Here is an 18987-nt window from a genome sequence, read left to right on the forward strand (position 1 = left end):
GAGTGCATAGTCTCACCAGAGCAGAATATAGTCAGACAGTCAGAATATAGCTCTGGAAATTAGGCTGCTATTAATTTAGTTCATCCAAGATTGCATTTGCAATTTTAGCTTATATTGAGTGACAGTCCACTGAAATTTCTAGGTACTTGTCACAAGAAATCTTCTTGTACCTCTTTAACATATATTGGATTATTTGCCATCTAGGGGAGGGGATGAAAGGAAGGGGAGGCAAAATTTGGAACACAAGGTTTTGCAAGGATCAGTGTGGAAAAATTATTTATGCATATGTTTTGAAAATAAAAGCTTTAATTTTAAAAGAAGAAATCTTGTACAATTGTACTTTCCACATCAAGGGGATTAAGGGAATAGTACTCTTGTGATCTAGAAAATCTGGGTAAAAATTTTTGTTCCTCCTGAATTTTTTCTTTTTCTTTTATGGGGTGGCTCATACTGAATACAGTATCTCACTATAAAATTTGGATTGACATTATACAATACTATACATATATTTTATGCATTTCTAAGTTTCTAAACTTTTTCTCTGTCATCTGCGGACCTTTGCCTGTTGTCTGTGGTTTCTGCAAAACTCCCCAAAAATTCCCATTTAATTTCACAACATAGTGAAACCATAATGGGGAAAGTCACAATGTGGAAAGGATAACTGTAATTGTATCTCTCTCATCCTAAATCAGTGCACAGCATGTGTGTGTGTGTGTGTGTGTGTGTGTGTGTGTGTGTGTGTGTGTGTATGTGTGTGTGTGTGTGTGTGTGTGAAATCTAAGTGAATGATTTTGCATTTATACATATTAAATTTTATCTTGTTAGATTTGGTCCATCATTCTAGTGTGTATTTAATTTGGGGATTAATTCACTATTAAAATTTTCTATGAAAATGGACACTCATGAATATAAATTCTTCTATTATTATATATGCTTTCTTCGAATGGAAATTTGTTAAATTTTTTTATTCCTTCCTGATGTTCTGCTGAGCATATGACAATGTTTTGTTTTGTTTTAATTTTCCTTTTCTGTCTTTTTCTATTCTATTTCTTCTTATTTTGTATTTAGTTCAATAAATACTTTAATTAAAAAAAATTTTAAAAGAAAAATTTTCATAACTTTGTGTTGTCCTTAAGCCCCAAACTTGGCTTTAGCCAAGTAAATAACATTTTTCTAGATTTTTAGAATTTTTCTTCTAAAAATGGGGGGGGGGGGGAATTAAAGGAAATTTCCTTTCATCCTAATTCCTACTTTAGTGACCCAATACTTCCTCAAATACATAAGGAAAAAAAGGAGAGAGAAAGCTCAAGCACAAAATTAACATATTCAAATGAGAATTTTTGAAGGGTAAATTCTTAATAGTTACTGTAAGCTCAGGAAAATGGAGGTTTAAAGAACTGAAAATGAGAGATGCGATTAATCTCCCATTCAAGGAAGTTTTGAGCAATATGATTATGAGCAGCAATTCCAAAAATGGATTCCCAGCTTTCCCTTTCTGTAAAAAAAGGGTCCAACCTGTAATGTCTTAGTCAATTCTCCTTATTTCCTACAGATCTTAAGGCAATGAGTTAGCAAATTGATTTTTATTACCTGCCTTTTCAGATTTATTTTTTGGGATTTTTGAACATTGCAATGTATTAAATGGAATGAAAAGTATAGAAATGAGATATGGAAGAGATATGGAAATTGGTTAGCTGTGATTCCTAATATTCCATATGGGGCTATTCAGGCCTGGTTAGCCAGTCATTAATGGATCATTTTTGGAGACAAGGAGATACATTCCCTGTGTGGATACCCTCTTAGCTTGTTTAAGGAGATAAAACTCTGTATTTATCAGTGAGAGGGAGAAAGCTTCTCAGCTTATTTAGAGGGATAAAGTTAGACTTAACAGGCAACAAAATTACGTAGTTAACAGAGATCATGAAATCCCCTAATTTTCTGCTCTAGGATATCCAAAAGCAATGTTCACCCTCTAACTGTGAGGTGCCCCAGTCCAACAAATTGGGGAGTTCTCTCAATTACCCTTGTTACATAGATATGCAAAAGAATAAAAAATTAAAACAAGTACAAGTATTTAAGGGAATTCTCTCCATCTCTAAATTTCTTGGCCATTTGTTAGCGTATAACAGACTGCATGGTAGAACAAAGTAAAAATGTGCCATCAATTGTCCATGGTTTGAATTTTTTTAAAAATCAATTCTCTTTAGCCACTCTCCACGGTCTATAGCCACAATAAATAGGATAATATTCACTCGGGGCTGAATTGGGTCTAAACATAACCCCCTGACATTCAGAGTCATGACACATCAATTCTATTAGTTGTCTTCATGTCCATCTTTTTCACATATCAGATAGTCAAAAAGTTCCTTATGGATCCACATTGTTCTCTTTGGGTATCCCACCCTCCCTTCCTTATAAGAGAATAACTAGCTCTTTCTGGGGGCGGGGGGCTTCTGACTTCCCTCTTTTGTATCAGAAGACAGTGAAGAGATTATTGACTCTCAGTCTGTTGATGAGATACCAAAGGAACTACAGCCTCTGATCAAGGAAGCACTAACACATGAGAAAGCCAATGTGCGCATGGCAGCAGCTTTGTGTCACTACGCCATCCGAGCCCATGACAGCCAAGCCCAGGACATCATGCAGTATGCCCTGGCAAAAGGTGAGAGGCTAACATACCATCACCTTTCCTCCAAACCAGCAATACTGAACTGCCTTCCATCGGCCTTCTGTAACTCTCCAGCATCACCCTCTGGAAAAATTGTTATTGTTTGGGGTTTGCCAGAATCATGCCAGAAGCGATCGTTTCTTCCTATCTCCCCTGCCTACAGTTCTGATATGTTATTCTCAGGTAGTCTCTGGGTTATTAGTCTCATGATCCAAATAGACCTCTTAATAGACCAGAGTGATTAAATAGGAACTCCAAGTAAACAGAGCATGACAAGGTTATTAAGCAGAGATATGACAATTTTTTTCATATCCTCAAAAGTCAAACCATTTATCTGAAGAAAGAGCTCAGGTAAGGGTTATAGAGGGAATTGAGCTATTCTAGACCCTAGAGTAGAGGTGGAAGCCTGAAAATCAGGCTTCTTCAAGGAACAAAGCAATCATCATCAGGATGCTATTCCTCTCTATTCTCAAAGTTCATAATTCCCAGAAAAGGTGGTAGACACCAACTGAAGAGGCAAGGGGACCTTGTCCAAAGAATGCAGTTTTTCTTTCTTTTTTTTTCTTTTTTGACTGAGATCTATCTTTATTATCATTGTCTCCCGTATATAGTCCTTTCCTCAATACCTCTTAAGAAAAATTCCTGTTGAATCAATCAATCAATGAAGAATTTATTGAGTGTCTATTAGATGAGAGACATTATGTACTAGTACAGTGTTTATTGGATATTGCTCAAAGCATTTAGGATGGGGAAAGAGATGGAGAAGAAATAAGGGTATGAGTGCTCTTTGGAAATCCCCAATTATAGTTGTTTATTCAAGCTATGGGTATACTTTAAGGAGCACTTATCCCTTCTCATCCCTAGCTAAGTCACCTGTTTAGCCCATCTAAAGTAAGGATATGGTTTAGGGTTTCAGGTAGTTGTAGAGCTATTTTAGGGTGCAATCATCCCAGACAGATAGCCCTTAGAATGGCCTCCTTAGAGGCAATCTGGAAATCAGTTCTAACTATTCCATGGTTTTTCTTCTACCCTTCTTCCAATTCCATCTGACAGGCAATGATGCTGACAGCTGGGCAGCAGCCCAGTGCCTGGCTTTGGACGGGGTTGCTTCTTTTGCTGTGGTGAAGAGAATCCTCTTTCAACTGTTTTACAAAAAAGATAAGGAAACAGAGGAACAAACTTGTCTCCTATTGAGTCATCTCAGCAATAAGACAGTAGGTGCCCATTCTGGAAGCATACACAGAGAGAGAACCAAAACAGAAATAAGCTCCTTTACTATTCTTATAGCCAAATTATGGTGGGATTGTTTATATTTTCTATTAAGCTCTCTTCACAGGAATGGACTCCACAGTCTATGCTAATAAATCACCACTAAAAGGAAAGATTCAGAGTATTCCAAAAACATAAGCATTTTTTACATGGCTAATTATTTATGGTGACTTTGTGAATTGGTATGCCCAGAGCCACAATGACACATATATCAAGGTTTGGACAGAGCCTGGGTTAGAATTTGGGAAAGTTAAGGGTGATTAATTCCCAAGGCAGGGGAGCTATGAATAATAGAGCCTTTAGTTTCTCAATGAGAAGTCAAGTAAAAGCTCCAAGAATTTGTAGGAAACAGTAGTCAGGATTCTGGAGTGTTCACAGACTCACAGAATTAGAAGCAAATTCAAAGTTTTACCTAATCCAGACACATTTCTGAATGGTCTGAATTCAGACCATTAGAATGGTCTGACTCCTATCAACAACATGCCCAACAAGTAGTTATCCAATTTTTATTTGAAAACCTCCTGCTAAAACAATCCATTAAATTTATATAACTCTAATTGTTTGGAAGTTTTCCCTCACATTGACTAAACTTGCCTCTTGGAAACAACTAGCTGTTTCTCCTAGTTCTGTTTTCTGGGTACTAAAAGAACAAAAATAATCCCCCTTTTCACTTAAAGGTGCTTCCAAAACTTAGTCATCAGTTTAAGAGCCCCTGAATTTTCTCTCCTCAAAACTAAACACTCCCTGTTACTTCAATCAAATCTCATAAGACAAGAATTTGAGACTCAAAAGCAAAAAGGGATCATTAGTGGAAAAAGTTTTAAAAGTGCTGATTTAGGAAAGAAAAGATGGATTATTGTTGCAGATACGTTTTAAATTGGATCATATCTAGTATTTCTTACCAATCTGAGATGTTATAACAATTAATGTGAAGAAGCAAACATCTCAGAAGCAAAGCTTCTGAAATGCTCATGAATTAAGAATATTATTGAGCAAAGCATAAGAGTGAACCTGATCATGAGGGAAAAAAAATATATTTTCAATGTCCTGCCAAGACAGGAAGTGGACTCATAGTATGGATGAAGATTGTGTTTGTAGAAAGAAATTGCTTCAGTTGATGGAAGTAAAAAGAAACAACTGAAGTGGTCATGTGAATTTTTATAAGCTGCATCAAGTCAAGGGAACTGTGGCAGCAAGGTGGATTCCAACACATACACAGTCTCATCTGTAGGCATCTCAGTCTGGTGGGGAAAGAAAAGTATAGAGGAGCATATGGGTAAGAGATAACTCAAGTGGGACAGAAACAGCTTCAGAGGAATTGCCCAAAAAGTTCCTATGGGGGCTTGGCTAGTGATTGTATTCAGCAGAAGGCTGACTGGGTGCCTTGATCTTTCTACCTAGACCTGTGGAGGAGGAAGGAATTTATGACCAGAGGAGAACTAGAGAGCATTATTGATCACAAAATAGAAGATTTTGATTATATCAAACTAAAAAGTTTCTGTACAAATAATACTAATGCAAACAAGATTAGAAGGGTAGTAACAAATTGGGAAAATATTTTTAAAAGTAAAGGTTCTGACAAAGGTCTAATTTCCAAAATATATAGAGAACTGACCCTAATTTATAAGAAATCAAACCATTCTCCAATTGATAAATGGTCAAAGGATATGAACAGACAATTCTCAGATGATGAAATTGAAACTATTTCCACTCATATGAAAGAGTGTTCCAAATCACTACTGATCAGAGAAATGCAAATTAAGACAACTCTGAGATACCACTACACACTTGTCAGATTGGCTAAGATGACAGGAACAAATAATGATGAATGTTGGAGGGGATGTGGGAAAACTGGGACACTGATACATTGTTGGTGGAGCTGTGAAAGAATCCAGCCATTCTGGAGAGCAATTTGGAACTACGCCCAAAAAGTTATCTAACTGTGCATACTTTTTGACCCAGCATTGCTGCTATTGGGATTATATCCCAAAGAAATACTAAACAGCGGAAAGGGACCTGTATGTACCAAAATGTTTGTGGCAGCCCTTTTTGTTGTAGCTAGAAACTGGAAGATGAATGGATGTCCATCAACTGGAGAATGGTTGGGTAAATTATGGTATATGAAGGTTATGGAATATTATTGCTCTGTAAGAAATGACCAGCAGGAGGAATACAGAGAGGCTTGGAGAGACTTACATCAACTGATGCTGAGTGAAATGAACAGAACCAGAAGATCGCTGTACACTTCAATGCTGTATGAGGATGTATTCTGATAGAAGTGGATATCTTCAACATAAAGAAGATCCAACTCACTTCCAGTTGATCAGTGATAGACAGAAACAACTACACCCAGAGAAGGAACACTGGGAAGTGAATGTGAAATATTAGCACTACTGTCTATCTACCCAGGTTACTTATACCTTCGGAATCTAATACTTAATGTGCAACAAGAAAATGGTATTTACACACATATATTGTATCTAGGTTATACTGTAACACATGTAAAATGTATGGGATTGCCTGTCATCGGGGGGGAGGGAGTGGAGGGAGGGGAGGATAATTTGGAATAATGAATACAAGGGATAATATTTTTTAAAAATTACTCATGCATATATACTGTGGGAAAAAAAATTCTAAATTAAAAAAAAAAAACAACAATGCTTGCCTTCTCAATAGGTGGCAGAGGGGCTATAAGAAGAGAGAAAATTTGAAACTCAAAAAAAAATTTTTTAAGAATGCTAAAAATAAAAAAATGTATGATATAGAACTAAAATAATACAGATTGATAAATGTAATTATTAAATATTATTTTAAATTATTATTTAAGTTATTAAAATAAATCATTAACATGTATGTATATGTGCACATTCATGAATTCCTGGGAGATCTGTTGTTAAATATATACTGGTACATTTCTGTGTTGCTCTATAAACATTGCTTGAGCTTCATAGGAGTACATTAGGAGGCTCAGGAATGATGCCATCATCACAATGGAAGTTTGGTGACTAGGTGAAGAATAATAATAATAATAATGATGATGATGATGATGATGATGATTGGCATTTATATAGCACTTTAAGATTTACAAACCTTAAGGGTTTATATAGTGCTTCAAAGTTTACAAACTTTACATTCACTAACTACTAGATACACCCCATGTAAATATGATCTGAACTCATGTCACTTGTTGCTCCAAAGTTAATCTAGAGAAAGAGACTATGATGAACAGATCAGTAACTATTCAGTCCCTAAGAATTCTTCCTCTAAGTTACTTCACTAACACGTCACCTGAGATTCTGGTAGAGGTTATGGATAAAGTATTTACATAAACCATCACTGACTTAGACATTTAAGAAATGGTAACTTAGAAAATAGGAATGACACCATAATAGGCGTGAAACATACATAGTCAATATGAGAAGAGAAGAAAGGGGAAAAGAAATAGTGAATTAGGGTCAAAGAGAAGTCTAGGAGTTTTCTGTTAAAAGTGGGTGAACTAGGCCCCTCTTTTGCCCTCTCCAGGCAGGCTGTGAATGAAGAAGCAGGCATTCCACTTTTTCTCTACTAAGAGATAGACATCTCGCTTTTCTATGATCCTGATGCTGAATGCTACATTATTATAGTAGGTCTTTCAAGGTTCCATCATTACTGAAGTGCACAAAGAAACCATTAAACTATGTTTTACATCTCCTCAGAGCATGATACATACTCTCCTTGCTGTGGAACTGAACAGCTGCCAGTGGGAAGACAGGATAGTGGCCTGCAGAGCTCTATCCCGGATCAGTGGAAGGTCTGTCAACCAGGTAAATCCTTTTCTTACCCTGCTAAATCCAAGTTGCAGTATAAATAAGGTGAATAACACTTATAGCTATGCTTCTGTCAAATTCCCATTTTCATTCTAACCCAGTACCACTGCTTCCTACCTCTAAGATTGCCAAAATCAAATTAAAATCAGTAAGAATCAGTTAGCTTCTATGACAAATCCCCTACAAAATTCTAAGATACGATTGAAATGTCATCCCTACACTCCATCCCATAATTCAAAATACGTTTCTATCTAATCCCCAAATAAAAATCATTTCCAAATGCCCCCATGTACTTCTGTGACCCTGACTATCTGTATATGATTTTGAATTCCCTGAACAAAATAAATATTTAGGTATTGCATGTCTAATCGATGTCCAGTGATAGACGAAACAAATAAAGGAGATGTTTCCTAAGTGTTGGGGTAGGGGAAAGAAGGAAGGAGTGATTAAAAAAAAATTTCATTTCAAATATATGAAAGATAGTTTCAACATTCCTTTTTGTAAGATTTTGAGTTACAAATTTTTTCTGCTTTCTTCCCTTACCTCCTTCTGCCCAAGATAAAAAGCTTATAAGTGGTCCTCAAACTTTTTAAATAGGGGACCAATTCACTGTCCCTCAGACTGTTGGAGGGTCGGACTATAGTAAAAACAAAAACTCACACTCTGTCTCCGCCCCTCGGCCCATTTACCATAACGCTGCAGGCCGCATTTGGCCTTCCTGCTGTAGTTTGAGAACCCCTGATAAAACTGAGATATAGATTATATACTACCATCATTTTTATTAAAGCTTTTTATTTTCAAAACACACGCATGGATAATTTTTCAACATTAATCCTTGCAAAACCTTGCGTTCCAATTTTTCCTCCCCTTTCCCCCACCCCCTCCCTTAGATGACAAGTAATCCAATATATGCATATATATATTTATACAACTATCTTGCCGCACAAAAAAATCAAATCAAAAAGGGAAAAATGAAAAAGAAAATAAAATGCAAGCAAACAGCAACAAAAAGAGTGAAAATGCTATATTGTGATCCACGTTCAGTTCCCACAGTCTTCTCTCTGGGTGTAGATGGCTTTCTTCATCACAAGATCATCGGAAATGGCCTGTATCATCTCACTGTTGAAAAGAGCATCATTTTGCAAAACCTTGTGTTCCAAATTTTTCTCCCTCTTTCTCCTCTACCCCCTTGCCCAAAATAACAAGCAATACAATATAGCTTAAACACATGAAGTTCTTCTAAACATTTCCATATTCTTCATTCTGTGCAAGAAAAATCATATCAAAAGAGGGGAAAAAAAAAACACAAGAAAGAAAAAAAACAAGAAGCAAACAACAAAAAAACATGAAAATACTGTGCTTTGATCCACATTCAGTCTCTATAGTTCTTTCTCTGGATGCAATTGACACTTTCCATCACAAGTCTATTGGAACTGCCTTGAATCAGCTCATTATTGAAAAGAACCAATTCCCTCACATTTGATCATCACATAATCTTCTTGTTGTGTACAATGTTCTCTTGGTTCGGCTCACTTCATTTAGCATCAGTTCATGTAAGTTAAAAAGAGGTAATTTTTATGCTTCATTTCTAAACCTTGTTTTAACAAAAATTACACCACCACCCCCTTCTGAGATAAAAGAGAATTCCACTTTTGTTATACCCCACAGAAATTAGACAGGTTGTCATACAGCTAATATGAAAGTTTGTTTTTCACGATTATACACATTTATAATGAGTTTTATTTTTCTTGCTTTGTCAGTGCGTTAAGGGAGAGGGAGAAGATAGAATTTTAAATTGAAAATGAAAGAAAATTGAATTAAAAACCAAAATAACAACAACAAAAAGGATATTATATCCCTTCCCCTCAAGAAGTTTATAGCCTAGTTGATAAGACAGTTAGCAAATAGATGTTAAGCTACATGTTACTTACTATAAGTATAAATGGAGAAGAGACAGAGGAAAAAACTATAGGGAAGGTCCCATGGAAGAGTTAGATCTTGAATTGTGCTGAATCTAGCTAAGTATATAAAGGGCATTCCAAACAAGGGAAGCAGCAAGATTGAACCCTAACCACCAATCCTAGATAAATCTGCCATGAAGATGCTACTTTTTTTCTTAACCTTCCCTTTCCCCATAATGTATTTCATCAACCTGCCATTACCTGTGGAGTACCGTCAGCTCTCTAAGGGGAGTTGCCACAAGGATGGCCAACTAGATCCTCTTATTCTCCTCTACTGTGAATACCACAAGATTGGTCTGAAACTCTATCTACTATTCCTATGGCCTTGAACATTTGACTGTTCCTTCAGCCCCACTGTCTAAAAGTTGTCATTTGAGAAAATCACTTAATCCTGTTTGCCTCAGTTTCCTCATGTGCAAAATGAACTAGAGAATATGACAAACTACTCCAGAATCTTTGCCAAGAAAACCCCCAAAAAAGGTCACAAAGAGTAGGACGTGACTGAAAAATGAACAATAACTGGAAAAGTAATTCATGTGTCTTTTTATTCATAATTTCACCTCTTATGTACTTCTTCCTACTTGTAATTAAATAAGTCTGAGTGACTACCTATAAACATGGCACTACTTGAAAGGCAATGGTTGAAAAAAAGAGATGCTAAGAAGTTAAATACTTATTGTCATGTAGTCACATGAAAGAAAGGCAGTGTTTTACCAGAATAATTTCCTTTCTTTCCTCTAGAATAAAATCTAATCACATGGTATACTCTATTACCATTCTATCTCAGGTACAGAAGCATTGATCCTGAGGGATGTTTTGTTTTTATAGGACCTGAAAAACAAGTTGGTCCAACTGATGTGGAATGATTGGAATTGGGGTGTACGCCAGGCAGCTGCCCAAACCCTTGGGAGGATGAAATTGGGAAAGGAGGTGCATGACAAAATCAGGTAGGTTATGTTTTTAGGATATTCAGAAAGAGGTTACGGTGTAAACAGAGATAAATACTTATTCACTGGCTGTAGGTGGAGGGCATGTATGGAACACACTTTTTAATACATTTTCCCTACAATTACATGTAAAAATATTTTTTTAAAGTTTTGAATTTCAAATTCTAATTTCCTTTCCCTCTCTGAGATGGTAAGCAGTCTGATATAGGTCATGCATGTGCAATCATATAAAACATTTCTATATTAATAATTTTTTTTTACAAGAAGACTCAAATTTAAAAAAAAAAAAAGAAAAAGGGAAGGATAGAAAAAAAGTGAAAAATATCATGCTTCAATTTGTTTTCTGACAGTACCAGTTCTTTCTCTGGAGCTAGAGAGTATGCTTCATCACGAAACTTTTGGGATTGTCTTAGATCATTGTGCTGCTGAGAATAGCTAAGTCATTCAAAATTCTTTTTTCTTGTTAGTGCATAAGATGTTTTCCTGATTCCACTCATTTCATTTTGCATCCGTTTGTGTAAGTTTTTTCCAGATTTTTCTGTAATCATCCTGCTTGTCATTTCTTATAACCCAATTATTATTCCATCACTCCCACATAGTACTCTTATGATGGGCATTCTCTTGATTTCAAATTCTTAGCCACCACAAAAAGAGCTGCTATAAATATTTTTGTATAACTAGGTCTTTTTTTAAAATTTAATGTCTTTGAAATGTAAACATAGCAACGGTATTGCTGTATCAAAGAGTAGGAACAGTTCCAAACTGCTCTCCAGAATGGAGATCAGTTAACAATTCCACTAAAAGGCAACGGACTATAAATTCAATTTGCCTTATTAACCCTTTCTCCTTTTCTTTCTTAAATCTAGACAATCATAAAAATACTAAACTATTTTATAGCCTTTGCACATTTTCAAAGTGTAAATGTTCACACTAAAAATGTAACACTCAGCTCTCCCAAGCACTCCTGAGAATAAACATTGTTCAATATTGACAGTATTTGGAGTTGGAGTAACTAATTCATTCACAAAGTTATATATCTATAGTATACGTAACGTTGCAATAGGTCTTATAGAGCAGACGATGAATAAGCAAAGGTCATCCACTGCATGCCAGGCCATTGCCCTCTCTCCTGGCTTTTGCCTTGCCACTGGGATTTGATGACTCTGGAAGGAAAGAGAGACTGATGATTGTACAATTCTGCCTCCCTTAAATCCAATTCACACATGAGTCAAGACATTGCCCCCTGGTATCATTGGTTCTTTTCAAAAATGAAGGATAAACAACAATGAATTTTACTTTTTTTTCTTGATTTTATTCTTTTTTGATAATATTTTTCTTATGCAGCAAATTATATAAAAATGTATGTTTAAAAAAAAAAACAAACAAGCAAACAAACTATGTGCTAAGCACTATGCTAAGCTCTTTATAAATATAATTTCTATTGGATATTGAGTGAATGTCCAACAATAGGGGAATGGCTGAATAAGTTATGGTATACGAATATAATGGAATATTATATGGAAAGACTTACATGAACTGATGCTGAGTGAATTGAGCAGAAGCAGGAAAACATTGGTACACAGTAACAAGATTATGTGTTGATCAACTGTGATGGACTTGGCTCTTCTCAACAATACAATGATCTACTCCAGATCATTAGACTTGGGATAGAAAATGACTACAGATTGAAGTATACTATTTTCACCTTTTTTGATGTTTGCATTTTTTTTCCTTTCATGGTTTCACCTTTTGTTCTGATTTTTCCTTCATAATATGACTAATATGAAAATATGTTTTAAAATGTTCAACATTTTAAACACATTTTCATATTAGTCATATATATAAAACTTATGTATGCCAGATTACTTGCTGTCTTGGGGAGGAGGAAGGTAAGGAAGGGAGGGAAAAAAATATGTAACTCAAAATCTTAGAAAAATGAATGTTGATGCAGTAGATTTGGCTCTTCTCAACAATGCAATGACTTACCTTTTTGTTTGTTTGTTTTCTTTCTCGTGGCATTTTTTCCCCTTTTGGTCTGAGTTTTCTTGCACAACATGACAAATATGGAAAAATATTTAAAAGTATTGTACACTTTTAACCTATATCAAATTCCTTGCTATCTTGAGAATGAAGGAGAAAGAAAAATCTAGAACACAAAACCTTACAAAGATAAGTGTTGAAAATTATTTTTACACATATTTGGAAAATAAAATACTATTGAAAAATTCTAAAAAGAAAAAGAAAGAAAAATGAATGATAAATCCTATCTTTACATGTAATTGGAAAAATAAAAAAATTTTAAAATTTAAAAAAAAATACATATATTAATCACCCTTTGATTTTTACAAAAACTCTGGGAGGTGGGTATTTTTATTATCTCAATTTTACAGACAAGGATGTTGAGGCAGACAGAGGTTAGGTAACAAACTGAGATCTTCCTCCAAGCCTAGAGTTGTATCCATTAACTGTACCTAGCTGCATATTAAGGATAACATAGAAAAAAATATCCCAGTCCCAGATTTCAAAAAGTTTAAAATATATTTGGGAGAAAAATATTTTATGAACATTTACTATGTATCCACTCTGCTGATGATTTTATTAGGCTTTGTGATAGGTGCTATGGCAAAAGAAAAGGTCCCAGCAGAAAGAAGCTTACAATCTTGCTGCAGCAAAGACAAAAACTAAAGGATTAAATAACAAAAAAGTATTTTTAAGCACCATGGATAATAAATACTGTGACTATTAAAAAGAGGCCAATGTGGATAAGAATGGCTAAGAGAAAAGTTTTATGGGCACTTTCTTTGATTCTTCTTATCAAATTAAATTTTGCTTCCTGTAATCACCCAAAGCATGTTGTTTGTTCACCTTTATACTTTGCTTTACATTCTAGTTATCCAGTTTCAATGGGAAAAGGAAAGGGGGAAAAGAGAGCTAGGTCTGGAGTCAGGGAAATTCATCTCTGAGTTCAAATTTGGCCTTAGATATAGACTAGCTGTGTGACCCTGGACAAGTCACTTGATCCTGTTTTCCTCAGTTTCCTCATTTGTAAAAAGAGCTGAAGAAGGAAATGACAAACCTCTCCAGTATCTTTGCCAAGAAAGCCCCAAATGGAATCACAAAGAATTGGACTCAACTGAAATGACTGAACAGCAGTGCTTGACACATAGTAGGCATTATATAAATGCTGGATGCAATTGCTGTTCCTCAACTACAATTCTCACCTCCATGCGATTATACTGGCTGTTTCTATCAGAGAAATGCACTTCTGCCCCACCTCTATTTCTTGGAATTACTGGTTTCCTTCAAGACTCAATATAAATGCAACCTTTTGCAGGCTGCCCCTCTTGGTTTTTCTGGTAGCTCCTACAAAAGTTCTTTAACTGGGGTCTGTGAACTTTTTTTTTTTTTTTTTTAATTTTCTGACAAGTGTTTCTTTTTTTAAAATTAAAGCTTTTTATTTTCAAAACATACGTATGGATAATTTTCAGCCTTCATTCTTGCAAAATTTTGTATCCAAATTTTTTCCCTCCCTTCTCCCCACCCTCTCTCTTAGACAGCAAGTAATCCAATATTTGTTAAACATTTGACAAGTTTCATATGATTGCTTATCTTATTTTTTAAAAATATTATTCTGAAAGAGGACCATGGGTTCTGAATGTAAATCACAACATAGTATTTTTACTTTTTTTGTTGTTGTTTGCTTGCTTTTTTTTTCTCATTTTTTTCCTTTTTGATGCAGTTTTTCTTCTGCAGCATGATAAATGTAGAAATCTGTTTAGAAGAATTGCACATGTTTAACCTATACTGGATTACTTGCTGTCTAGGGGAAGGAGGAGAGGGAAAAAAATTTGGAAACAAGGTTTTTCAAGGGTGAATGTTGAACATTATCTTTGCATGTATTTTGAAAATAAAAAGTTATTTTAAAAAAATTTTAAATAAAATAGGATTCTGAGAAGGGGATATTTGACTTTGCCAAATATTATTCTGAGAAGGGGATATTTGACTTTACCATACTGCCTAAGCAGAAATGACAAAAAATCCTTTCAAACATATTTCCATATTTGTCATGTTGTACAAGAAAACTCAGACCAAAAAGGAAAAAAAAAAAAAAAAAAAAAAACATGAGAAAGAAAAAAACAAACAAATAAAAAATGAAAATATTATGCTTCTACTCACACCAGTCTCCATAGTTCTCTCTCTCTGGATGTGATTGGCATTTTACATCCCAAATTTATTGGAATTGCCTTGAATCACCACTTGGTTGAAAAGAGTGATTGATTAATAATTAATGAGAAGAATGAATATTATAATGAGAAGTGGACCCATTTTAATGAGGGGTTGGGGGACCTGACTTTGATCACTGTCTCCCAGACCACCCCCACCTCAGGCAATCTGGACAAAGGATCTATGCCCAGCCCATACCTAAGTAGAACACTGTGGATTCCCCGCTTGGGTGGAGTCTGAACAAGACTGGGGTAAAAGTTAATCCAATCTCATTAACAATGTCCTTCAGGTTTCTGAAAAAATCCTGATCCTAATTCAATAATTGGTTATTAATATAAGAAAAAATAATAATAATTTCTCTCCGTGGGAAATAAGGTTGGCTAGGTGGGGGGAATGCCAACTTGAATGTGATTTTGGGTTCCATTGAATACCTGCAGAACTTTTCAGTTTTATTCTCCTAATGATGTCTAATAACCCTGGTTCTGGGTCCTTTGAGGGTGACAAAACCCCTGACTACTTCCATTTAGCCATTTATAACTGAGCTAAAAGGCACTTTGGGAAAGATAAATTGACTTATTGGCCACTAAAGTGCTAAAGCTTTGCCAATACTACTAAAAGATTTTGGAGGTTTTTCAGGCCGGGGGTTGAGTGAATGCTTATGTCACACAGAACAATGCTGGGTCAAGGAAACTCCCAGGACCGAGTAGATGCCCTCTCCTTGATTGGCTGGCTGAAGCTTATGACTGCCAAGTTGCTTCCTGATTTCCTTAACTGCTTCAATGATGATTTTGTGGCTGTCAGGAGGGAAGCCTGCCTAGCAGCTGGTGCACTCAGGATAAAAGATAAGATGGTAAGTTGGAGTTCAAGCAGTTTCTGGGTGATTCACTACACTATTAAAAGTTTATTTGCCCTGGGAATTTCTTCCTAGAATTTTTTTTTTAGTGGCGGTGGCAGGGAAATTGGACAGGGAACACCGGGTAAAAGTCCTATGGGGCCCAAGCATAAAGGTGTGCCGAGCAAATGCCAGGTCTAGCAAACTTAATACTAGTCCTAGATTATTTATTGATTTAAAAAACAAGAAAAAAATAGTAAATATATAAAATTAAATTAATGTTTTAAAGATCCAGGGGAAAAAAAATTTAGCACAGTACAAAAATTTAAACCATTCCTTTCTTTAATTTCATAATTCTTTACTATGGAAAAGCTTAGAATATTATCATTGTTTTAGATCACAGAACTAAAAGCTGAGCAAGGAAACATAATTTAGATTATAAAAATCATGTTTTAATAAAAGTTCCTTAACTGGGGGGGGGGGGGCTGAAGAGGGTGAAAGGAAGGGGAAGAAGTGCTCAGGACACTGCACTAGAAGACAGAATACCTGGGTTCCCCATTCTAGCTCTACCACTGATTTCTACAGCACCTTAAGAAATCAAACTCTCTTTTTTCTCACATCTAAAAATAGGAATAGAACTATATTCCCTAGCTTACTCATCTGATATATTTCTTCAAAAGTTCCAAAGAAATAAGTATGAATGTGTATTATAAACTGATATTAAAAAAAAAAAAAAATACTGAAACTATTAACTGGAAAGCCTGGAAGGTAAATGTGTATCTTCACTACAACTCTGGGAGATAGTCGCTATTATTTATCTCCACAAAAGAGGAAATGAAGGCAGATAAAGTCAGATTCAGTCTGGTGTCTGGGATGATAAAGCTCTTAATGTCTGAAGCTGGATTTGAACTACTCTGGTCTTCTTAATCTGACATCCAGTACTCTTAATTCAATGGTATCTGATAAAGGAGAAAGACACCCTATAAATCACAGAGGAAGGCTCTTTTATTTCTTCCTGAAATAGAGGCTAAGATCAGTTCCAATGATCTTGTGATGAAGAAAGCATGATGCAGATGCATCCAGAGAGAGGACTGTGGAAATTGAGTGTGGACCACAACATACTATTTTTCACTTTTTTTGTTGTTCTCTGCTTGCATTTTATTTTCTTTCTCATTTTTTTTTCCTTTTTCATCTGATTTTTCTTGTGCAGCATGATAATTGTGTAAATATGTATAGAAGAATTGCACATGTTTAACATATATTGGATCACTTGATAACTAGGCGGGGATGGGGAAAGGAAAGAGAAAAATTAAAGGATTTTGTAGGAGTGAATGTCAAAAATTATCTTTGTACATATTTTGAAAACAAAAAGCTATTATTAAAAAAAAAAAAGAAATAGAGGCTAAAGTGAAGTGAATGAAACAGATCTCTCATCTTATAGACATACAAACTATTAGACTTAAAAGGTTCCTTTTTACCCATCTCACCCAAGAAAGAGAGGCCCAGAGCTGGTGGCAGAGCAGGAACTAAAGACCCGGACCTTGTGTTTTCCATCTCATCCTTCTCATATCCAGATTGCTGAAATGTACCCTCTTTGCTGGACAACAGCCCCTGGTTTCATGATCCAAAACAAGCACATGGGCAGGAAGAAAGGAGAACCTTTTAAAGTCCTTTCAGTAATATCCTGGTCCCAACCTTACTTTGCCCCTCTCTCAGGGCATGCAAGATAGGTTTAAAAACCCAGGAGAGCCCCAGGAGAAGGGCAGCTGGGTGGTACAATGAATAGAATACTGACTGGCCCTGGAGTCAGGAGGACCTGAGTTCCAATGTGACCTCAGACATTAATTAGCTGTGTGACCCTGGACAAATCACTTAAATCTTTGCCTTAAAATATTCCCTCAGAAAAAGACCCACATGTGCAAAAATGTTTGTGGCAGCCCTTTTTGTAGTGGCAAGGAACTGGAAACTGAGTGGATGCCCATCAGCTGGGGAATGGCTGAATAAGTTATGGTATATGAATATTATGGAATATTATTGTTCTGTAAGAAATGACCAATAGGATGATTTCAGAGAGGCCTGGAAAGACTTACATGAACTGATGCTCAGTGAAATGAGCAGGACCAGATCATCACTGGACACAATAACAAAAATACGTGATGATCAATTCTGATGAACATGGCTTTCTTCAACAATGAAGTGATTCAGGGCAGCTAGGTGGTGCAGTAGATAGAGCACTAGCCCTGACGTCAGGAGGACCTGAGTTCAAATCTGACCTCAGACATTTAACACTTTTTGGCTATGTGACCCTGGAGTCACTTAACCCCAAATGCCTCAACAAAAAAAAAAAAAAAGAAGAAGAAGAAGAAGAAGAAAAAGAAGAACAATGAGGTGATTCAAGCTAGTTGCAATGGTCTTGTGATGAAGAGAACCATCTACACCCCGAGAGAGGACTGTGGGAACTGAGTGTGGATCATAACATAGTATTTTCACTCTTTTTGTTGTTGTTTGCTTGCATTGAATTTTGCTTCTCTTTTTCTTGTGTGGCATAATAATTAAATATGTAAGCATATATTGGATTTAACATATATTTGTACCATGTTTAGCATTTTTCCATGATTTTCTTTTTATTTTAATCTTTTAAGAGCATCTTATTTTTCAAAATAAATACAAAGGTAGTTTGCAACATTCATCTTTGCAAAACCTTGTGTTCCAGTTTTCTTCCTTTCCCCTCCTGCCCTCCTCCAAGCTAGCAAGCAATCCAATATAAGTTAAACATATGTGATCCTTTTAAACATATTTCCATATTCATCATGTTGTGCAAGAAAAATCAGATCAAAAGGGGAGAAAAAATTGGAGAGAGAAAAAAAACAAATAATAACAAAAAGGGTGAAAATACTTTGCTTTGATCCACATTTAATCTCCATAGTTCTCTCTGTTTTCAGATGGCACTTTCTATTACAAGTCTATTGGAATTGTCTTGAATCACTTCATTGTTGAAAAGAGTCAAGTCCATTATAGTTGATCATCACATAATCTTGTCGTTATTGTGTACAATGTTCTCTTAGTTCTGTCACTTCACTCAGTTCATGTGAGTCTTCCAAGGCTTTTCAGAAATTAGTCTGCTCATCATTTCTTATAGAACAATAATATTCTATTACATTCATATACTATAACTTATTCAGCCATTCCTCAACTTCTGGGCATTTACTCAATTTTCAGTTCTTTGCTACTACAAAAAGGGCTGCTACAAACATGTTCCCCCTCTTTAAGATCTCTTTGG

The 18987-nt window shown here is 35.6% G+C and overlaps 1 protein-coding gene across 2 annotated transcripts in view; it reads left to right on the plus strand.

The window, feature by feature from the left end:
• Positions 1-18987, plus strand: part of HEATR4 (HEAT repeat containing 4) — an 83740-nt gene that overhangs the window by 33780 nt on the left and 30973 nt on the right. For both annotated transcript variants that reach the window (XM_074290073.1, XM_074290074.1), the window contains 5 exons: positions 2480-2662; positions 3722-3882; positions 7633-7740; positions 10533-10651; positions 15545-15725. In XM_074290073.1, the coding sequence (XP_074146174.1) occupies positions 2480-2662; positions 3722-3882; positions 7633-7740; positions 10533-10651; positions 15545-15725 (752 nt within the window). The remainder of the gene's footprint in view (positions 1-2479; positions 2663-3721; positions 3883-7632; positions 7741-10532; positions 10652-15544; positions 15726-18987) is intronic.

Source organism: Sminthopsis crassicaudata, chromosome 2, assembly GCF_048593235.1.
Source record: "Sminthopsis crassicaudata isolate SCR6 chromosome 2, ASM4859323v1, whole genome shotgun sequence".
In the NCBI taxonomy this organism is placed as follows: Eukaryota; Metazoa; Chordata; class Mammalia; order Dasyuromorphia; family Dasyuridae; genus Sminthopsis; species Sminthopsis crassicaudata.